Below are 24,865 nucleotides of genomic sequence, written 5' to 3'. Positions count from 1 at the left end.
CTTATGTTCTTCTTTGTTGCATAAGTTTATCTTCACATTCATCATCGAGCCAACTGTTACGTGGAGTGGGTTCTTCTGAAGACGTCGTCTGCCGCTTCCTTAATTGTTCTTCTACATATGTTGTATATCCCATTGCTCGCTAGCTGTTATATTCTCATCTATTGTGTCTTCGTTTTCAAGGTAATTTTGATACTTTTCTAGTGTTCTCTTTCAAGAGTTTTAAATTATAGCGAGTGTTTTTTTGCGTCTACCAAGAAGTGTTATGACTCTATATTAGCCCCACGATAAATACGTACAACTATTAGATTAGAAAAGTGCCTGGTTTCTATTAGGATGTGATCTATTTGAATTTTTGTTGTTCCATCAGGGGAAGTCCATGTTACTTTATAGATATTCTTGTGTGGGAAGTAGGTACTTCCAACGACCATGCCCTTGGAAGCTGCAAATCCTATTATTCTATTTCTATTTCCATTATCGTTGGTGACATTATAATCACAATATTTTCTGTCCCTATTTTTGCATTAAGATCTCCAATTATGATCTTGATGTCGTTTCTGGGGAATCTGTCGTAGATAGTCTCTACTTCGTCATAGAATTGATCTTTGACACCCTCTTCTTTGTATTTAGTTGGGGCGTGTACATTTATTAGACAACTTACTCCTTACTCTTAGATAACGTATATTATTCGCGAACTTATTGATTTGAAGTACATAAGATGTTTTGCTTTTTTGTTAACAATTAATGCGGTCCGAATTCTTGATTAGACTTGTGACAGCTGTAATAAATATCGAATTGTCTCTTTTGGATAATTTCTGATCTGATCTCGTTCCAAAAAAAAGGGGCACCTGAACGTTCATCGAATACACACCGGACTCTTCAAGAAAATCGAATAAACTGTAAGGTATTCAGTTTGCCAAAGCGTATAGGATTACATGATTTAATTAACACTTTATTGTTATGTTTTGTTAGTGTCAAACGTATGATTATGCCTTCATATTTTGATAGATGTTAGTTCTAGGCGTCATTGTTAATAACGTAATATTTTATAGTTATCCTTTTTGGGAAGTCTATAGTTACATTGTTAGTGCATACTTCCTCTTCACTGTAATAAATCATGTATAGCCTGCATTTAGAACGGCATTAGTCTGTTTTTCAACCTCTGCAAAGATCGTTAAAGACTGCTATAAAAATAAAGAAGTTATGAGTAATAAAGCATTTTACAATCAAAGACAATAGGTCATAGAATGTACTTTTAAATTGTATAACTTTTACTGAATTCTACATAGACTGGATATTAAATCAAAAATAATTTATATTTAGAAAATAAAATTATCAATAACAGAATGTTGAATTTTGTGATATTAAGTATTCGTTTCATGGATAAATACACCAATTATTCTGACAGTTATTCGTCGGATCTGATTTTTAGTTGACAATTGACAATTAGATGTTGATAGGTTACGATATTTCTTGCCACTAAAAGTTAATTTTTATTACAATTTCACAAATTATTTGGTAAATCGGCTTCAAAAATTCTGGAGTACAAATCCGAGCGAATTCAAAGTTCAAAGTACATATATGTTGTTTGGGCAAGCTAAATACATTGTAATTTGTTATACAAATTGATGAAAAGATAATGATTTTTGTCTTTGAAGTTGGTGGGAAAATTATTCCCCGTGTTCAATCCCATAAAAAAAACGCAAGACTGTTATTATATCATAATAAGATATAAGATATATAAAATAAGATTCTTTTTGGTTCTGTTACTGTGTGGAATTGTTCTGTTGCACTATATTTCTATTTATGTATATCGAATGTCTTCGTTAGTTACGCTTTGCGAATTTTCTTCTTTACCTGTCCTATTTTAATTTTCTTTCCACAAAAAAGATTAATATAAGAACGTTATTTACCACAATAAAAAATTTTTCCAAGCATAAGTAAATGAACGTAACACGATTTTTATTATAGATTTGAAAAAAAAGTTCCTTTTTCTTCCTATGCCCTGCTCGATTATTGTGCGTTGGCTATCAAATTGGCTATACTAATTTTGTTGACGGCAGATCGAATAAAGTTCCGGTTATCAGAATTTTCGGTTATGCCATTATTCTCGACGTTATTTCGGATAAACGGAATTTCATTGGATATGTATAATGCACATGTATACTATGGATCGCTCGATACTCCAACAATTCATTACAGTTGGCAGGAAATTTCGAAATTTCTTTGCGAAATTTCACCAAAGAAAACAAAGGGTGTATGATCGTAGAAAGCTTATCATTTTGATTGACAACCATATTGAAGATTCAAGGTGAAATGATTTATAAATAGTATCGTTATCTTTTTATGCCAATAACACTAGACTACAACAAAAAGAAAAATTTCTTTGTTTGGGGTATATTAAATGGGGAAGGGGATCACTCTCAGGAATTCCCAATTCGAATAGAACCAGCTAGAAGTGCATTATATTGCATGATACTACTACATTTAAAGGCAAGAACACATCACGACTAACATTTACCTGTCAAGAATACATCACCAATATAAGATATGTCTCCAACTAACAATTTAAATGGACCTTTTCAGGACCAAGCGACAAAAGGACTTGGACCAAGCATCCGAATCTGCCATTTAAAGATAGAAGGTATTAGTAGAAGTAAATGTGAATACCTTTAAAAAGTACTCATTAAAAATAATATCGACGTGCTTGCAAGTCAGGAAATCCATGTAGAAAACAAAGAACAAATTCTCACTAGAGGAAGAATTCAAAGCTATGATTTATAGGGTGCTACTTACCATCCAGCTTATGGAGTGGCAACCTATGTTCGAAACAAAATAGAAAATACACACATATATTCTACATCAGACATATACAAATTGGTGAAATTACTGTCAGCAATATTTATAAACCCCCGACAGTCCTGTGGCATCCGCATGTTATTCACGCCCACCCACACCCCTCAGTTTATGTTGGAGACTTCAACAATTATCATGAACTCTGGAAGTATAGACACAGTGATCAAAACGGTGAGGGTCCGCTAAACTGGAGCGAAGAGGCTGACACTTGTTTACGTCTTTGATGCTAAAGATCGGGGAACTTTCCGATCTGCAGCCTGGAGGCGAGAAAACAACCCAGACCTATGTTTTGTTTCCACAAATGAAAACAATCAACCACTGGCAGCTTCACGTACGGTACTCCAGATTTTCCACATAGCCAACATAGACCAGTTGTAATAGAATTTTGCATCAAAATACCAATAATATCATCTTTTCCTCGACCTAGGTGGAACTTTCACAAAGCAAACTGGGCGATTTTTACTGAGAGATTAGACATATATCTGGGATGGATAATCCAAAAACGTACAAATCTTGAGATTTTTTGGCGCGGTTATCTCTACAGCGAAGAAAACTATACATAAAGGATATCGTAAAGAGTATGTTCCAGGATGAGATGAAAAATGTGAGAAATTGTATCAAGAACACAACTAACATTGTAACAACCTCAAGAGCACCTAGAGATCGTGACCACACAAACAAAGTAAAACAAGAACTAAAAATTCTAAAGTCTGCATGCTCGCCTACATCTCAATACTCTGACGAGTTTACTCCAGAAGAAATTATTTCAGCAATATCAGAAATTAAGTCTGGAAAGACACCCGGCTCCGATAAAATCCATCCAGAATTTTTACTCGACTCTGGCAAATATCCTAGGAAGTGGCTGGCTAATTTCTATACAGATATGTTAAAATCAGGAGAAATCCCCCATTCACTCAAAAAGACCTCCAGTATAGCCATAGTAAAACAGGAAAGGCAAATGATCAGCCCCAAAACTACCGACCGATTGCACTGCTGAGCTGTGTCTATAAGCTGTTGGAACGTTTAATCTACAACAGAATTAGTAGAAACATATTTGAGTTGATACCTATTGAGCAAGCAGGGTTCAGACCTAACCGCAGCTGCACAAAGAAAACTCAGCAGCAAGTGCATAGCAACCGATTTTTTTTTATTAAGTGCTTGTTGGACATGAGGCTACATTTCACAAAAATGGAACAGGAATCGGCATAATTTTCATTAATATGCATCAAGCAATCTCTACTTGTCTTTATTAACAGTCATAGCTAAAATAGGTGGTCGATAAATGTTTGAGGTGATATTGTTTTTTTTTGACGACCATATGAATATCTGGATTTTCAGAATAATCACTTTTCATTACATTGCAAAATTTTCCACTTAATATTCGCCAAAAAAATGTAGTTTTTACACGACGGTGCTTCAGTTTCTGAGTGGCTCCTAAATTTACACCGGTAAATATGATTTTGAAGCAAAAAAAGATGCTGGGAAGAGAAATACGAAAGCGGCTAATGAAGATTTTTAATAAAACGAAGTAAATTAAACCCCCAGGCCAAGAGCAGACAAACGTAGTAGAGGAAGACCACCTACACGTTGGGCTGACGACATCAGGCGTATCACGAAAAATTGGCAACAAAGGGCACAAAATCGCAAAGAATGGAGGAGTTTAAGGGAGGCCTATATCCAGCAGTGGACGTGATAAATAAAGGCTGGATGATGATGAAATCAAACCCCACGAAATCAGTCCACCATTCTACGATAACGACTTATAGATGTGGGAGAAAAACAATAAGATCCGAAGTGACAGTTATTTGCTGCCATAATGGAGAAACGATGCTATTGTACAAAACGATATTCGAATTGAACTGTTGAAGATCAGGGACACATGTTGATCTTTTTTTATTAGAATGACAGCTGATATTCATCAAAAATCCGTTGAAGGAAATGTTCCGATAGAAGATATGATGAACTCCAAAACATAGATAGAATTGCTAGAACATAAATTGGGAACTGAACTAAGAAAAGTTGCTGCCAACGGTCAAGCAATTTTTTAAGATTCAGGATCATGTCATGTTCATGTTTAAGGACAAAAACATATCTTATCGTGAATGACAAGGAAACTCACCAGATGTTTATCCGATTTAAAATCTGTGTGTTTTTGTAAAAACTAGAAATTTCGCAATATAAATTACTTACACAACAAAAGTTAAACTTGAACTTGTTGATTATATGCCTAAATGCATTCTAGTGTTATATAAATAAGTAAAAGGATGACAATATTTCCTATTCAGAGTTAAACTGTATTCTTTTTTCTTTGTCTATAACGAATAAATGTTTAGGCCTTTTATGCACTAAACTTAAATGCTTAATGGCTGAACCAATCCCTACCATTTATTACAACCACAACACTGCCCTTGACCTACATACCATTATTTACTTAAGTCCTTCCATTTTCTCCGTGGAATATTCTTATAGGCGTGTTTATGATCGATGCACAGTAATTCTTTACCTTATAAGTAAACTTGTTTTTGGGTTACACTGTCTCTGTTACCACTACCTTTTAATCATATTGCACTGAAATTTCGATTTAATTTAATTTTGCGAACTATCTATCCAGTTATCTCGGTTGTTTTATCATTTTATCAGTGCGGTTTCCCGAGTGTTTAATTCGTTGAGCTGATAGACATTTTTTGTCATTCCTGTTAGTAACTGCAGTGAGTAAACTCGTGTTTTGAACTGATTCAAAATGGTCCTGGAAACAAGAGCTGCCAAAAGTGGGCTTGCCGCAGAAACCCAAAAGAGGGTATTTATCATTTTTTTTATTATTTTTATCTGTAACTTTTTAGTCGTATAATTTTTTATATGAATAATGTCATAAATATATTATAAAATGCACTATTTTACGTTTCGCTATTCAGATCAAAGAAAAGAAGTTTATATTACATGTACGTACATACATCAATGTAATTGAAAAACTACTCATTCACGGAATTTTACGGAGTTCCTTCGATTTTATAATGCCATGAAAACGATTTAAACAAATATTTTAGCTAAAAATTGTTTCGTCTAGATAGATCATTTTGAATTATGTCTGTAATGTTGCTGATTTTTTAAGTCAATTAACTCGACAATACTTTGGCATACTTCTGCTTTTGGATACTGGCTTAAAACTTTATTAAAATAACACTAATAATATTATTTTCTTCTACTTAGCACTAACAGTTAGTAATCAGTTTTTTAATAACACTTAGATTATAGTCTATCAATGTAACTCTAAAATCTGAAACGTTTCTTGAAAATTCTGAAATAGACAATGTGTTTTCCGTAAAACTTTCGTTTAATAAAGAGTCCTTAATTAAAACCTTTTAAAATCTTCGAAAAAATGTGCTATTATTCTGATTCAAAGATAGGTACAAATTAATTAAATCCTCAATTAAATTTTCTTCTTCCATGAGAATAGGCTCATTTTTAGGCCAGGGAAATAAATTTTTCTCGGGACATCTCGGAACATATTTGAAACAAAGGCATAAAATGATGAAAAAATAATATAATTTGTTGAAACAGTTACAAAAATATATTTTTAGCGAAAAGTTCAATTTTTTTTATTGTATTGATTGTATTGATTATTGTATTGATACATGTAATTGATTTTCTTTTGTCTAAAAAAGCTTTAAGTGCTTATCGTGAAAGATAAAATAAATAAAATAAAGTGAAGCTAATTCTAATTACTAAAATTAATTCCTACTTCAAATTTGTGTAAAAATTATCAGCTTTTCAAATATGTAAAAATATTTTGTCTAAGAGTAGCTGTTTTGAAGATATTCTAATATTGTTTGTAATTTAAAACTAGCAGTAACTTTATAAAACTTTATTTTAATGTTTATTAAACGGTGCAGTAGTACATAAGTATATTTATTATTCTGTCTTAAGTCATTACAAAAAAATGACCTCTGTGATAAACAATTTAAATTTTTAAACTAACGAATGGATTAAGCTGCAATTTTAAGGGTTTGAGTTAAATTGCTGATATGTTTTGGTTAAGTTCGACCACCTTTTCCCTCAGTTGCTTTAAGTTGGTGACTCCCTCGAATATATGACTGTACATATTGGTCTTTAGCATAACCCAAAAATAAAAATCTAAGGGAGTTAAGTCTGGTGACCGAGGGGACCATTTTATTGTACCTTGTGTACTAATCAGACGTTTAGGTCAAATTAAATAAGTCTTTAACGACCTATGCATTATGTGAAAGAGAGCCATCTTGTTGAAAATATTCAATATTTTAATATTTCAAGAGAAGAAATCAACAATTTGCTAAATGTAGATATCCCGCACGATACTTGGAATATGGTAAAAAGGTGTGTTCCTCAAGGTATGCTAATTATTTTATTTGTATAAAATATTGCTCTCGTACATGCAGTATAAAAGGCGATAATTTATGACTGAATATATTTAATATTTTAATCTGGTACATAATATATTCAACACTTTTCCTTGACTTTAGAATCTTACCAGACAGAACAAATAATTTTAAATATTACTAATTCTTATGTGATTGATTAGCATAATGAGTCAAAAACCTCATTAAAAATTTGTTACAATGAAAATTTCGACATTTTGGATTGATTAGATTCAATATTTTTGTCAAATTTGGAAAACAATTTGATAATTAAACTAAATTATGTTGCTGTGAAAATGTTTATGTATAAAATTGTTTTAAGTATACAGTCAAAATATGTATTCATTATTTAATTAGATTTTCGGATAGAAAGCTTTTCTTCTTCTTTTTTATTCATTGTACTTGAGAAAAACTAAAAAAAAAACAGCTTCTGAGGTGTCTGGCATGTGCACAATTTTGGCTATCTGGGAACATACCTTTTATGTAGACATAACCCTGTCTGTTTTTCAGTGTGCCTCCAGTAAGTTGTCGTTCTATCGTTTTCGTGGTCTTCCTACTGATCGTCTTCCTACTGATCGTCTTCCTATTGGGGAACCGTCTTTGGCTATCTTTATGGCTCTATTTGTTGTCATTCGGCTTATATGATCGATCCATTCTACTCTTCTATTTCTTACCCAGTTCTTGATGTTCTTCACCTTGCATCTACATCGTATATCTGTACTTCTAGCTCTGTCCCATAGTGTCTTACCATCAATTTTGATCAAGTGTTTTCATCTCTGCTGTTTCTAACATTCTTTCTGTCCTCTCTGTATCATGTCGTGTTTCTGCCGCGTATGTCATTATTAGTCTGATGACTGTTCTGTAAATTCTGCCTTTCATTTCTTTCCCGATATTTTTATTTCACCATATTGTTTTGGTTAGGCAGCATGCAGCTCTGTTTGTTCTATTCACTTGATCTTCCACTTCGGTTTCGAGCTTTCCGTAGCTAGAGAATGTGATGCCTAGATATTTAAACTCCATCACTTGTTCTATTGTCTGACCTTCCAGATGCAATTTACATCTTAGTAAATTTGCATACGTCGTAAATCGTCTTCACTTTAAGAGAGTAGTATTGCGTCGTCTGCATAGCAGATTATTTTAAGTTGTTTTTCTCCCATTTGGTATCTTTTTTTAGTTCTTACTTTTTTTATTATTTTATCCATAATCAGGTTAAACAATAGAGGACTCAGAGAATCTCCCTGTCTTATCCCATTGCCAGCTTCAATAATATCAGTTAGTTCTTCTTCTTATAAATAGTTAAAACATATAATTAAACTAGATCACATTATGTTAAAAATGAATATTAAATATAAAATATTAGTTTACCTACCTACTAGGTACTTTTTCAAACACATATTCTAAAATTTTCTAAATTAATTTGTTGTCCCAAAAAGCAGCAAAATAAGACAAAAATATAACTTTTGCAAAAATTACTTATACACTTTTATAATTGCTCTCAAAGGGGGTCTTGAAGTGCATTAACAAACGCTCAACATTTCAACTCCATCATCCATCAATTTAAAAAGCATATTTCATGGCATACAAAAAAATTTTAGTTGTTTAATGTTTTACAATGCCATAAATACTAAATCCATACAACGGAATCTTGAATTCTTGAACTTAACACCAAGAGGAACCTATCTAGCCTGTAACTTTCAAGACTCTAGCACTTTTCCTTCAAGAAAAAGCAAGAAAAAGATTATCCATGTACCCCAGATTGAAAAGGTTTGTTAATGATACCAAGAGTATGTACCAACTTGGTACATGGTTCTTGGACTTTTTCATTAAAAGTAATGGCACAGATAAGGATACTAACAGAGGGACAACCACACGATTTCGATAATGATCTGGCGGGTCCTTAATAAACAGATAAAGAAATATCGCCGTACTGGACAGCAAATTGTACGATATTGGACTGTTTTTGCAAATTTTATATTTTTTCATCCCTGTATTAATGTCCCTAAATTATTGAGGACCATATATGGCGGAGTTAACGAACAGGGCCTGTGAAGAAGGCGATATAATTTAGAACTCTATAGACTTTTTGGCGATCTTGTTAAAATAACCATGTTAAATAGGTCGGTCGGAAAAAGACTAAGGGGGCGACCTAAACTCAGATATCTGGACGATGTGCAGGACGATTTAAGGGAGACTGGATCAAGGGAATGAAAAAGACAGCCACTCGGCAGGGAATGATGGACGAATGTTTTGAGGCAGGCCAGGACTCACGAAAGGCTGTAGCACCAACTGATGATGATGATTAATGTCCTTTCTTTTCGGAGTAATTCGTAACTTTGATTACCATTGGTCTATTGAACCCAAAATTTTTCCTTGGACCAAGAAATGTATGAATGAAAGAACCTATGTACCAAGATTCAAGGCTTTAGGATGTTTTCTTCAATAGTTGTCGCACAGATAGACAGACATAGGCGATAACGAAAAAATTTCAAGAAGGACGTTTTGTATTCTTAATAAGAAGGATTAAGTATATTGGATATTTATCATCAATAAATTTACTTTCGTGAAAAATTGTTTTCTGTTTACGAAATATTTATACGACTGTCTTCCTATTTGCCTCCTTAGTACGTGACATTAAAAGAATTTGTTGTTCGTTATTAAGCATTTCATAAATTCTATTGTTGAGAATAGTCTTGTCCATAATTTTGTGTAATATCTACACACCCAATTATTATTGTAAAAAAAACTATTTGCCCGGTCATTCAGTATCGAAATTGTTTTGCAAACCGCCGCAAATAATAAAGCAATAACGTGGTATTTATATAACACGTCTGATTGTTACAAATAAGTGAGATCACGTTCTTATCATCTATGTATATTGAATGATTACATATCTACAAAAAACCAACAATTTTATAATAAAACAGCACTTGTTTTGTATTTTATTGCAAAGTTTATTGTGGGCAGTAGTACGTTTGTTAGGTATACTAAAATGGTTTATTTGCCCATTGTACCGTTTGATATTGCTTTAGACTTATTGAACTCATATTTTTTGTATTACCCACTAGAATTGATTATATAAAGATTAAGTCAGTAGTCAGTTTGTGACTTTTTTAACGTGAGAATATTTTTTTGTTCCTAATTTTCCGTATTTTTATTAGCGAAAACATCATTTGCGTAGTGTGCTGTTATAGTAAAGTCGGCTTTATCATTTTTGCAAAATTTCTTGTTATATCCAAATGACCGCTACATATCGGTTGTTCTATCCACAATATTACGTTTCTTTCTATTCTATGCATGTTTTAAAAAGAAAACTTGGTTGTAGATTGACTTGTAAACTATCCCATTAAAATTATCAGTTTTTAACCAACCCTGTTTCTAATTAAATTATGTATATGACAAATTAAATGTATAATTCAATATATAATCTAAGTCCAACCTTCCTTTGGTAAAAGATTCCCTCTAAATGTATTGAAGCGCGAATGAAAAAAGCTGAAATCATAAGAGGTGTACAGCTTTAAACCAGTTTTCAACAGGTAGCGACCACAGAATGGTAAAAGTCTCGATAGGAATAGACCCTGGGAAAGAGAGATACCGCATGAACAAAAACATGTCTACTGGAAACCGGATAATATAAATGCATTTGAAGAACACATAAACAGCATTCTCGAAAGCAATAAGAGGACAGACCTAAATGTTAAAACCCTGAATGAAATTATAATAAAAGCTATACGGGAAAGCCATGAGATATACTGCCAAAAAAACTATAGAAAACAAGCATTGATGGAAGAGTGGAGAAAAATGCAAAGTAATAGAAGCAAAGAGCACCGTGAACACCGAGAGATAAGTAAAAGAATATAAAAATCTATTTGGACGGAGAGCCGAAAGCATAAAAGTGAACAAATCCAACAAACCGTTGAAGATAACAATAGCATCAAAGTTCTAAGGTGAAAATTAACAATTGGCAAAAAAGAAATAACGAAACGAAACAATATAGATGGAAATATCATCACCAACAGAGATATCAATTACTAAGGGTAGTTCATGATTTCTATACAGAATTATACAGAATTCAATAAAACCATGATTAGCAACTAAAAAAAAAGTTCGGGAAAAAGATTGGTCAACCAAGGATCATAATTGATGTTTGAATATTAACAGAGGAACTAAGGAACGTACTGAAAAAAAATTAAAAGAAATAAAGCTCTAGGAGAAGTTAATATCGTTATAGAAATAGCAAAGATTAGAGTAGACAGACTTTTAGAGAATATAAAAAAAACTGTTCCAAATTATGTCTACACCAACGTAAACTATCTACGATGGTACAACTTCTCGGAGTATTACTGACCCATAAGCCTGTTAAAACACAAGTTACTCACAAGAATAATAACAAATAGACTGCAAACAAACTTAGATTTTTACTAACCTAGGAAACAGGCTGGTTTTAGGAAAAACTTGGCACTAACTACCACCTTCACTGACACAAACAAGTGTACATGTTATGAGCCACTAAGTATTTGGGTAAAAACCCGTTAAATGTTATTAATTTGAATTTAAGTTACATTATTGGATCTTATATACTATGATGTTAAATTTACAATTGTAATTGATAACATGACAATGTAAGACTCTGCTGGAGGTTGTTGGTCGTGAGACAAAGTGTCTACAAGGACTTGTTGATAGCAACTATCAGTTGCGGGTCTCCTTGGCGAACACCTTTTTTTTACTTCCAATTCTTCTGACACTGTACTGTTGTATTTCACAGCACAAATGGTTTGTCTAATTGTCGTTTTTACCAATCTTACTACTTTCTTCTGGCACTTGAAATTCTTTTAGCGTTTATACTAATTTGTTTCTGTCTATTGCATAGTAGGCGGCTTTATTATCAATGAAAAGTACTTTTACTGAAATGTTGTATTCATAGCTATTGATCAGGATTTGTTTTTGCATAAAAATTTGATCGGTTGATCTTCTCTTGCGAAATCCTCCCTCGTATTCTCCTAGATTCTCCTCTACATATATTTCTAATTGTTTTTTTATTTGTATGGTGACCACTTTATATATTACCTCTAACTTCCTCTATAGTTTGCGAATTCAGTTCTATCTCCCTTTTTTGTGTATAGGAATTATAATGGACTTGTTCCATTCTTGAGGCATTTTTTCCGTAACCCACACTTCTAGTATTAGCTCATTAAGTTGGTTTATTAAAGCCTCTCCTCCATATTTTAAGTTCTCTGCCACAATTCCACTCTCTGGGGCTTTTTTGATTTTCATATCTTTTATTATTTCTTCAATTTCTTCTCTTGTAGGCTTTGGTATCTCTTCTATTACTATTTGAGGTTTAGGAACATCACAATTTTCTTCAGTAGTCACTCTGTCATTTAGCATCTCTTCAAAATATTCTTTCCACCTTTCGCATATTTGGTCTTTGTCCACTATCAGGGTTCATTGCTTATCTTTTCCATTCATTGTTCTTCCCCAATACCCAATTTTTTTATTTTTCTTGGTAATTTTCTTTAATACGCTTTACTTTATCATCCAAATGTAAATTGGTAATAAGAAGTATAATCAAACCTTGATTTCTTTACCACACGTGGGTGGTAAAATGGTAGTGAAAGCTACCATTAGCGAAAGGACAACTGACTTATCCGGCAGCTATATAGGAACAAGATGAGAGAGACGCAGACGGTAGTTTCTCGAGTAAGCGTTCGATCTCCTCAACCTGGAAATCATAAGTGAGGGCGACTATTAGCGCCAATGTTGCTTTATCCTTTAAACCAGTGGTGAATTCTCCTGTGCTTTGTACCTCCCGAATTCTAATGAGTTTCCGGTAGACATAGAAATAATTTCCATTCAATATTTAATCTAATAGTTTATGAAAAGTTGTGAAACTGCAACAATCATTTCTGTGACCGTATTTAGACGAAAGCCTCTTGTCAGTGTTGCGAATGATTTCCTTTACATACGTTTGCCTCTGTAGAAAATTGTTTTGTAGCCACTTTTAAATTTCTTTTCTTACGGCATCTTTCGTGACATTGTACATATTACAAATAACTGATCTATTGACATTACTTCGGTGTAGTACTAAGTAGATGATATAAGGAGACAAAATGGAACTTCTGTACACCACATAATCGTTTTAACATCTGGTTTTTAAATCACAGCGATAAATTAACCAATTAAACAAGTTTAAGGACATACGCCTTATCAAAAGATAATGCATTATTACATACTACAAATGACTGCATCTGTGTGCAAATGTTTATTTATAGATTTAATTTTAAGTATTCGTATTTAAAGAGGAATGATTTTATGTTAAAAGTAATACTTTGTTCAGATATGCTTGGTTAGGTTAATCCATTCACCTTTATGTTGTAGGATTTACATAACACAACGAATAAATCTGGGATTAACATACTCAAAGTGACAACTAACATCCATAATATAAGATCGATACTTTGTGAGATCTGATTTATACGAATTCATGTCACAGGAAATAGAATTAAGAATATATTGTACAAAAGAGCAACAACTTGTATAAATTAAAGCTATTGAAATGGCTTTTTAAAGGGCATCAAGTATCTTAAGTCTATTTATTTGCAACTGGTAGCTCATTATAAAAGCAAATCTCCAAATAGAGGTTAAGGCGATAATTCTGTATTGATGACTTTAACCAATTTGACAAATCATCTTTGGGTAAAGATGATTTGAGTAAGGGAAAGATGTGACGATTTTGATACCATCCGTGTTATCAGTTAGCAGTTCAGTCCATTCATTAAAATGGCATCATCGTTTTAATTTGTTGCTGCTAAACTTAAAAACGGCGCATATTCTCTGAGAAAAAAACCTATTGTGTTAAATGTTTATGACTGCCTTGTTCATCAACAACCTTTACCAACGGTTAATAATGTAGTGACTATGTGCTCCGGTACGACAGGTGTTAGTTAAAGAAATATTTACAGATTTTTCAGTGAAACACAACAAGGAAACATTATTGAACCAAAAAGACATGAAGGAAAACAATCAATGGAAGTTGATGACTTTCATAGAAACGTCCTTCGTAGAAAAGTTGATTAATTCTATTTAAACAAGGAGATTTCTACATTGGGTACAAAAGGCAATAATAGATAATAATTTTCCTCACTTTGGCGTAGATCATATATGGAAATGTTTAGCCTTTCCTGTAGATCAAATTGAATTCCACTACTAATTTGACTTCTGACCAAATGTTCTACATACAAGCTCATGGGACAGTTGTTTCAGAAAAAGTCATCTTTTAATTTCATTGAACCGTTTCCAAAGTACACTATTTGCTAGTTAATTCCACTCATATTAAAGACATATTAAAATAGTTATTGCTTCAGGATGCCACAAGAAATTAGCTTCAGAACAATATTAATTCCACTCATATTCAGCATAGAGAAGAACACTACCGTTGGCCAACGTTTTACATTTGTAGCTACATTGTAAGATGCGCATATTTTATCTGCGGTGTCTACTCCTTTTGTCTCATTATATAACGTTAAAATGGCTGGCTTGATTTTGTTACCAGTGCAGGATCTATTGATTTGCCATCATGTAAAGTAAAAACAAGAATAACCAGTCTTTCCTTTCTTTGGATCATATGAGACTAAAGCTGTGGAACCTTCGAATCCAAATTTACTTGAATACTGTTGTCTCCCAACTGAGGGAAAGTCCGGTGGTATCGCTCTCTTGTTTTTTTGACAGTTCCAACATATAAAATGTTGTTTTGCGTAGGTTTTCCACCAAATCAAAATCAGTAAACCAGTGGTTGTCAGTAGTAAGATTTCTGCCTGTGCCTTTTATATAATCTATCATCCTTTTGACAACATCTGCTGGTTTATTACTGAAATTGAACTGACCTTCGGGTTTTTTCCTGCATAGATGTTTAAGTTATGTAAGTAGCATACCTTAACCTATACAAGAGCAAAAATCTTCAAACCATGCTTTGCAAGTTTTGACGATATATATTTGCGAAAAGGCTTGTAATTTTTGATCCAAGGTTACATTTTGTCAATTAATGAGGTTATGAGCTCTAGCCGAACTCTTTTTGATTTAGGGATAAAATGCCATTCTGTCATTTTATCTTTTCCAAGAAAAAATTATTTTCATTAGGTTCAATTTCCAGTTAATTCATCTCTTGTTCAGTTTCAGAATCTTCTCGGTTTTTAACATAGTCTTTTGCATCACTGTCACTATCCTCGTCGACATTTTCTTCAATTTCGAAGTCATCATCGTCTAAAGATCTGAGTAGCTCATCTACATGTTCTTGATTCTGTAAGTTGTAAGTTTTTAGTCCACTTGCCATGGTTCTGCCTGAAAATAAAAATAAACCATTTGGTAACTTGTTCGGACGAAATGTATCTGATATACGACTTAAATATAGCCAAATATACATTATTTTTAAATTTATATATTAACATGCATAATAATAACTATATTACAATACTTACAATTTATACAAAACACAATATTTGCAATTGCTAGAATATTACGTTATTATCTGACCATTTGACACAAACTGTCTCGGTCGTATCAATTCAGTATCAATTAATATTATAAAAACCGGTGGCTATCTAGAAGTGGAAGATTGTAACTATAAAGGTTGCCGCACACAACACAAAAGACAGGTACTGTCCCTTCTGTCCCTTTTTGATTCTCCAACACTGACCCATGATATTCATTAAAGTTATGAATATAATGCATGGGTCGCATTGTTATTTCTATGTGAACAGGATGAACTCTTTGAAAAATAATATCTAAAAGTAAATTTCAACAGATGATATTATTTTAAGTGATTTCGGTTTGACTACTTTACTTGCTGTTTGCATTCGTAGTAAACTGCCAGTTGCAAACAAATAAATTATAGCTAAAAAAGATCCCAAAATCAGTGATATCCTCCATAAAAATACAATTCTTCAGTGTTTAGTAATATTACAAATTGCGCTGTACAATAAAATTATTTCGTATTTTTTCAGGACCATCTTTATAAAAATTTGACAACTCCTCTGGCAACCATTTATGTCAACGGCTATTTTAAAAACTCTTTGTACTTCCAAACTAGTCGATTGTCCCATATTCAAAGTGTGCTTGAAAAAGTCCATACTTTTACAAAATCTTGATACATTTCGCCTCGATAAACTGGCTTTAACATATATCCACTCAATAAAATCCTTTTCAGCCTTCAACGTTAGTTCGTAGTTGCATTTTGCCTGTGTCCTTGTTTTTCCTCTCATCTCGTTAAGTAGGTCAAGTTCCGGGCAAATCAATACCGTTATATTACAGCTTTTATGGCTTTACACAGGCTTTTGTGGACCATGAGATAATTTTTTATTAATTACATTGGCCACTCATGAGGACAACGCTCTCGAATAATGATGACCGTTTTGTTTTAGTTTATTTAAGGGTCTTAATTAAAGTCTTCGTTCGTTAGTCTTAAGAGAAGTTAAATATTGGCAATAGTTTATTATCAGAGGGTTAATTACAGAATTTAATAATAGAACTCAGCTGTATACAGGTAAAAAACAAATATACAATCAAAATTTTATGCGTAGTATCATCAATAATTTGTATATCTGGTGCAGATGTACAAATATAATAACAAAACATATTTCGTAGCATTGTGAGCCAATCGACTCTGCACGGTGTTGTCAAGTTTACACCAATGTAATTGGATCTAACATTAAAATGACTCTGTCGAAGTGTTAAAACCGCACCTATTCTAAGGCAGAGCACTCTAGCAAATGAAACAATAAAACACTTTTACCAGGTATTTTATATCTGAGCACACTTTAATATGATCGTGAGACCTTAGATATAACATTACATATTAATAACCAGCGGGCGTGTCATGGATGAAATATTCTCTGGAATTGCTTACACCGACGATATACTGCATTTAAATATTGTAATATGTATGCTAGCGGCTCCCAACGGAAACGACTTTAACTTTGATACACATTAGGAGGAAATTCTTTATTGAATTAATTGCTACTTCATTCGGGATGTAAACAACGTACTCAGTGACCCAAAGAAAACGGTGGGATCGTCTGCCCTTCTTCCTTTGAGCCCGTGATAAAAGTCAAGGTTGTAAAATATACAAGGCGAAAATAAAGTTTGAAAATAAGTACATTTATTTTATACTTATCTGTTACTTATATTCTACAGCGATATTTTGAAATTGACCTATTTGAGAAACCCCATAAGTCACAAAACTAAACCTTTCGGAAAACAAGAAGAAACGGTGTGAGGAAAACACAAAGATTTCTACAGTGGTGTTAAAAAGTGCTGCAATCAGCTAAGCGCCTTATAGTTTTTGAGGTTTAACACAAGTTTTTTGTATATTTTCGCTAATTCATTTTAAGTTTGTGCTTGTAATTAGCATTATCGGTATACTTACTAATGTTTTTTTAATTACTAGCTGAAAATTCTACAGAAAAGATTAAAATAATCTGATTGAAGGGATTTTCCATAATCCGAGAAAATTATGAGGTGATTAATAAGTCGTTAAAGTACTATTAAATTGAACCTTAATGACAAATTTGCCACATATTTTGACTATATAAACACTGTAGTTACCCTAACACGTTTATTCGCTCTTTGATTTTTGATGAAAAGGTCATCCCAGACCAAACAAACTAAATTATCGGACGAAAAGCGTTTTGAAATTATTTTTCACCATAAAAACGATAAATCTAGTAGCGAAATAGCATCCGCAGTAAACTGTAATCAATCTACAGTAATTAGAGTCATTAAGAAGTATGCTGAACAAGGAAAAATCGACGACAGACCGCGTAGTGGCCGACCAAAGAAAACTTCCGTTCGGGATGACGCTGCGTTAAGAAGAACAAGTCTGGCAGACCGAAGCCTTAATTCCACCCAATTGACGAAGCTGTGGTCTGAATTTACAGGTGTAAGCGTGTGCACTTCCACTGTGAGAAAAAGACTGCTTAGTTTTGGACTTCGAGGATGTAAGGCACGGAAGAAACCACTGCTTTCAGAAAAGCAAAGATTGCACCGTTTGAAATGGGCCAAAGAACATCGAATCTGGACAGCAGAGCAGTGGCAGAGTGTACTGTTTAGTGATGGATCCACTTTCAATATTAATAATCATGCTGGAAATGCGAACTATGGGGTTGCATGTCCGCTCGATGAGTGGGTCGCCTACACGTTGTCTCTGGGATGATGATTGCTACGAAATACAGGTACTACAGAATAAGATGCTGCGTAGTGGAAAAGACCTGTTTGGCGAAGAAAATTTATTTTTTAGGATGATAATGATCCTTACCATAGAGCAAAATTGGTTAAAGCTTGAATGGAGAGTAATGAAATTGATAGGGTGGACTGGCCAGCGCAATCCCCGGACCTCAATCCCATCGAGAATTTGTTACAAAGGATATCAAACATCATTTCCTAAAGCAAACCCCCAAATAAAACGAAATTAATCGGATCTCTAATCCTAGTTGGCATTTTAATGACGCGCAGTCTATTTTGAACCATGAACGAAGAGATTCTTGTAACTATTGCTTAAAATGTCTGACGATTTAGGTAAAACGATGAAAGAAATGGTCAAAATGACTTATTGACACATTATCCACGTTTTCAGTGGATCATAGGGTATTTATTTGGTTACATCTTATAAAGACCTGCCTTTTGACCTAGATTATCCATAGGACGTCCACTTTTAGGCCTCCCCTAGACGATCAGTTATATTAAGCAATATTAGAAGAAGAATATAGTTAATCGTCTAGGGCTGGGGCTAAGATTTAAGATTGCCCGATGATTGAATGAAAGCTTGAGCGAGCTTAATTTTTATTATGCCATATGTATCCATTGCATTGTGTAGGCTCAGTATTGCGCAATAATTTTTAGTCTAGGCACAATGCACGCGGGATCAAACTATTCTCCGAGTGAATACGAAAAAATTGCGCAAATCGTATCATTGTGCAAGACAATTGAGCGTTTGGATAGAAAGCACCATTCAATCTTATTGTACACTAAATGTACTGCACGATGTTATTGTAAGTCTAGGGACCGCCTAAACCATTTAGATGCGCCGTGTTCGGGATGAGAACTTCCCTGCCAGCACTATGTGCTGAAGAGCTCAGACCAAAGACTCAGTTTCAATTACACCTAGGAGTATCTTCTATATTTTAATAGCGTAAAACCATCTGGTTTAATTTTTTATGTCTGTGGGTAACTTCGTACTTGTTGCAGTGAATATAACAAGATACATACACGTTTTGATGAAATAACTTTTGCTAATATTTACTACCATAACCATGCTAATTGTAACTCAAATTAATATTCCCGAGACATTTTCATTTAAAAAAGAAGAGTGTTTGCGTTACTTTGACGATGGAACAAGAATAATGATGAGAAAAGTAAATAGTTCTCCGATAGACGTAACTGTTTACCCAAATATGTCATCGGGTATTGTTTATCTTCAATCGGTTACAATGCCTGCCGGTTAGTCTAGTATTTTGAATGGAATAATTTATCTGGTACGGTCAAAAAGCTAAAGCTAATTGGTATACACGTACAGCGACAATAAAAAACGTTGAAATAAATTAAAATGCTTAATGAGTTTATGTCATACGTACTAAAATAGTTATCTAATACATAATTTGTTTTATTTAAGTTTAAAAATAGAGGTGGGTAAGTGAAACTAAAAGGATTAACTGCAGTAAATCGAACGAAACGGATAGAAAAGATCTCAACATAAAGAAAAACGTTACATTAATTTTGAAATAAATATAAAAATCTAATATTGTTTCGTTGACACTAAGAAGTCATAAGTTAAGTGTTTTCCTTCTTTGTTCTATTGCTCGGACTGTTCCCTATTCCAAACTCTTCATGTTTCTTTTTAACAAAAACCAAGGAAAACTAGCATCGAGTATCAGACTTATAGGCGAGGCAATGAGGCAGTAAAAAGCCCAAAACCTACCTACCTACCTACCTAATTTTTTGCAGTTGGATGAATCACAATGAAACTTGTATTCGATTCGTAAGAGCGTTGGAAAATTTTGTAAACTAAATTGATGATGTTAAAATGAAAGTTGCACTACTGAACAATAAGGAGAATGCATTTTCCAAAGTGCATTTCGTATGTTTTTTCTTATCTTAATCTCTACTTATCCCTTAACTTTCGTGCAACTAGACTTGAACATAGACCTCCTCCATGACTCTTCACTAGTTCATAGCCTGCGTCTTCCTTATTTAGTGTAGGTCTTTAATCGTTTTTGGCTCATCATACCACCCTCTTGTGGTCTTCCTCTCGATCCTTTTTTCATGGAGGACATAGGCCTCCTCCATGACTCTCCACTAGTTCATATCCTGCGTTTTTCTTATCCAGTTTAGTTCTTCAATTCGTTATTAGGTCATCATACCACCTTCTTGTGGTCTTCCTCGATTCTTTTTTAGTGGATACAGTTTTAATTTAGTAATTATAGCATTATACGTCTTTATAGTATTTATAGACTATCAAAAACCATTAATCATCAAAAAACATCACAAAGAACATCAATAGAAACAGACATATTAACATATATAGAACAAAAAAGACTAAAGTGGTATGGACATGTAAGAAGAACTAGCGACAGCAGATGGATAAAGAGAATAACCGAATGGAGCCCCATAGGAAGGAGGAAAAGAGGACGACCCCGAAAATCCTGGAGGAACGAAGTAGACGACGCCATGAGTAAGAGAGGCCTAAACGATGGAGAATGGAACAACAGAGAGAGATGGAAACGGTTGAGCGAGGGAAGGCAGTGAATACTGTAGAATCCCTAAATATATATAAAAACCATTAATAGCATACAACCTGATTCAATGATGAGTACATTTAAGAAAACTGGACTTGCTACAAAGTATTCAAAATCTATATTGAAATCAATCGGCACAGCTGCCATTCAATAACCCGCTGTCAATATACCGCATTTTCCCATGGAATGCACCAATCTTCCAACCAATTTTCTCTCTAGGTTTGGATCCAGACTTCTCTGTTCTATTGCTGTGTCATCGACCTCTAGCCTGAGCATGGTTCGCGGGGTGGTTGGTGTTTCTGCGGTACTCCAGCCTTAACTATTCCGACCTCAGACAGACGTGTCCTATTTGAACCCTGAACTTTCTATTGGCTAGGTACGATGAGAGAAGTCATGTCACTGTCAAGTTAGCTCATTTTGTAAATGAGTTCCTCGTGCCACACTTTGTCAAATACCTTACTGTGGTCTAGGAATGCAGCAGCAGTATATTTCTTCTGGTTGAATTCCTCCTTGATGTCGGTCAACCTTAGGACTTATAGCTCTCTGGAGTATTTCGGTTCTGAAACTAAATTGTGCTTCTGGTACCGTACCTATTGTTTCGAACTCTTAAACTTTAACTCTTAAACTTTAACCTTGTTAGTATTACTCTCTGTGCAACCTTGCTTTTTGATTATTATTTTGATTATTATTTGATAATAAGAATTATCTCTTAAACCATTACCATTAAACTAGGACGTGTTAAGAAGATCTGGAAAGGACCGTGGAGTGTTACAAACTAAAAACAAACAAAAACTTTCCTATTTGGGACATATCATTCATAAGTTAGATATTAAGATTGATTTTAATGAGTAGGACAGAAGGAAGAAAAGGTACTGAAGAAAGCAACATTCATAGCCGTAAGATATAACAGTTTACTGTGGAATTCGAAATGCAAGTAAACTTTTTGTACTCGCTAAACAAGGAAAATTACGTATAAATGAAAGCTACACGCTGTAAGAGTATGGTACTTAAATAGATCATGTATATTATGAAGATTGAATTCTTGTTTTTATCGAACTGTCATGGAACAATGCTAAAGTCTGCATATTTCTTGTTTATTTCATACTCTCGTTAACTGACGATTTTTTGCATTTTCTGTGAATTCTTACTAAATACGTAAATTTAATGCTGATTATTGTATTCATATCATCAATTCATAATAAATTATCCATCTACAAGCAAGTACTGAGGCCAGTATGGGTATATGGGTGCCAACTCTGGGGCTGTACCAAAGCTAGTAATCTACTTATTATCCAGAGATTCCAAAACAAAGTACTGAGAAACATTGTTGATGCTCCTTGGTATATCCGTAACAGCAACCTCCACCAGGACCTGGGTATGGAAACTGTGATCGTAATAATCAAGAAAACAGCAGCAAGTCACGAGCAGAGGCTGCATAGTCATGTGAATGTCGAGACAATCCAGCTTCTTGACAACACTGAACTAAAGAGAAGACTCATAAGGACAAAACCATTTGAGTTAGTGTAAATGTGTAACAGTTTAGTGTAAAAAGCAGAGTATAGTGCTGTAATGTTATTGCATGTCAGTTGTAAGTGCATTAGTTGATAGATAAAATAAGAGTAAGCCATAGGGTAAGCCCTTAGATTTAAAAATTTGATTGTTTTCTTTACAAAAATCTGAAACTAGGTAGTTAAATATGTATAACTATTTTACTGTTTACAATATATAGAAATAAAGATAACATAAACTTGTGTCGATAAACACATTAAAAACTAATTCTTTTCAAATTAGATCGTTAATTAAATGGGTTAAATGACGAAAAAGGTTTGTAGGCTTGATAATACATGACCCCGTTAGTTATACAAACGACAACGACTAACAAATTGAACGACTTAATTTCCTCTTCATTTCAGTATCACTGATAGCTATTTCCGATTTTTCGGATAGTAGCACTCAAGTAAAAACCAAATTTCCTTTATTGGTGTTCGATGATAGCCGAATTTATCAAATTCAAGGTGTTTTGTAACAGTTTGCAGCTAATTTTATACCTAATATGTAAATAGCTAGGTCAATTATAAAAAAAACAAGTATATTTGTTTTAATGAATAAGTCATAACATTTACGAAAAAAGTTACTTATAACTGACAAAAGAGTTTCGTTTTCGAATAATAGATTCCGAAAGTGTTAAAAGGTCGTAATTAAAACTGTTAATGGTGGTAAATAATTAAGATAACTTAATAGAAAGATTTGATACGAGATTTACAAATTTACAAAAATTTAGCGTAAACGTTAAATTGTAAAAGATAACTTTTGTTCAGCATTATGAAGCAACCAAGCCTGCTTGGTTGCTTCTTAATTTCTTGTCTAGCTCTGGCTTTGGTCTGTTCAATATGTTCTTGGACATTATTTTGGATGTGGCGCTCAGCAGTGTTACTGCTCCCCAATTCACGCATCTACTTAAATCGCATTTTTTTGGTATCTTAATGATTACACCCTCGCTACATTTCTTTGGTAGCTCCTATAATTTCTACTACTTCGTTTGCGTCGGCCTTTATTCAATCTTGCAGTAGGTTGTCACTTCCAGCGGCTTTGCCACTTTTTAGTTGTTTGTGTGTTTTATATTTCTTCTTTGGTAATTTCATCTATGCTAACTTAACTCCTGTATTTCATTTTGTTCGTCTGTATCTGGTATTGTCTCGTGTGTGGAGTATATTTCTTCAAATTATTCTTTCCATCTTTGTATTATTATGTTCTGTTTTAATTACATTTCCTTGTTTGTTTTTGATTTTAAGTTTTAAGTAAATCATATCTTAAATCTGAGGACAATAGTGTGGTGAAACGTCATCACGGTGTGACATGTAGTTGACATAGGTAGGATATGTAGTTGAGTAGATTATTATGGGTGTAGATTTTACAGTTTTAAACTTAGTTGAGTTGGATAAGAATATTCAACAATTAATAACTGTTATCAAATACAGAAATAGAAATATTGAAATTTTAATAAATCTATTAAAAAAATTAAATCAAACTTCAATCAGCAGTTAAAGGTATTCTTAACGATTACGCTATTCTGGGAAGGATATTATTATTAAATTATAAAGATAACCATAACCAACAACTTGTGGCCGTTCAAAAGTTTATAACATTATCGAATTTCCTTTAAATTACGCCATCGTTTATCATTATACCAAAAAATCAAGGTTAGCATTTGGAATTTGCTTTGGGTGATCTGTTGATTAATTAATATCCTATGACTAATATCTATTAACGGCTATTTGTGGGTGAAATATTATACGGGAAGCATTGATATTTTGTATAACATTTATTGATAAATATTTTCTTTAATTATTAATTTTTGTTAGTATTTCTTTGAAAAATGCAAGTAATACAAGAAGGAATTAATAAAGAAAATATAATTCGAAATGGAAAATGAGGAAAATGGCACTTGGGTATTTCATCCCACAAATGAAATATAGAGGTGCAATTTTCTGCGATTGCTAACTTTATTACACATAGCGTAGTGGGTTCCAGAATCCTACATAACGAAGTCAGTGGGTACAACAAATAGTGATTTTTCACTTTAGGTTTTGGAGTAAAAAAGTAAGCGCCAACGCCTATATAACACAAACTTGGACCCAAAAAACGGCTCCCAAATCCTAACAGTTTTTCTCGTACGCTTATTGTTACATTCAAGTCTATAATATAAAAACCGTGTTATTGGTTATTACAAGTCCTCTTTGGATCGCGTGATTTGTATTTGCAATATAACCCCCTGGTTTGAAAGTGGTACAGCGAATTGTTTGCTTCAATTTTATGGTTCCTTTATAAATTTTGTATGCC

General features: G+C 33.4%; 1 protein-coding gene across 2 annotated transcripts in view; it reads left to right on the top strand.

The window, feature by feature from the left end:
- The window catches only part of Chd64 (transgelin calponin-3), a 69,079-nt gene that overhangs the window by 4,723 nt on the left and 39,491 nt on the right, over window positions 1–24,865 (top strand). The window contains exon 1 of one of the 2 annotated variants that reach the window (XM_072541047.1): window positions 5,513–5,650. The exons of the other annotated variant lie outside the window; for it this stretch is intronic. Within the exon in view, the coding sequence (XP_072397148.1) occupies window positions 5,594–5,650 (57 nt within the window). The 5' untranslated portion in view covers window positions 5,513–5,593. Of the gene's footprint in view, window positions 1–5,512; window positions 5,651–24,865 lie in introns of those variants that run through there. 2 annotated transcript variants of the gene reach the window in all.

This window comes from Diabrotica undecimpunctata, chromosome 8, assembly GCF_040954645.1.
Source record: "Diabrotica undecimpunctata isolate CICGRU chromosome 8, icDiaUnde3, whole genome shotgun sequence".
Lineage (NCBI taxonomy): Eukaryota > Metazoa > Arthropoda > Insecta > Coleoptera > Chrysomelidae > Diabrotica > Diabrotica undecimpunctata.
This window is presented reverse-complemented; position numbering and strand designations above follow the sequence as displayed.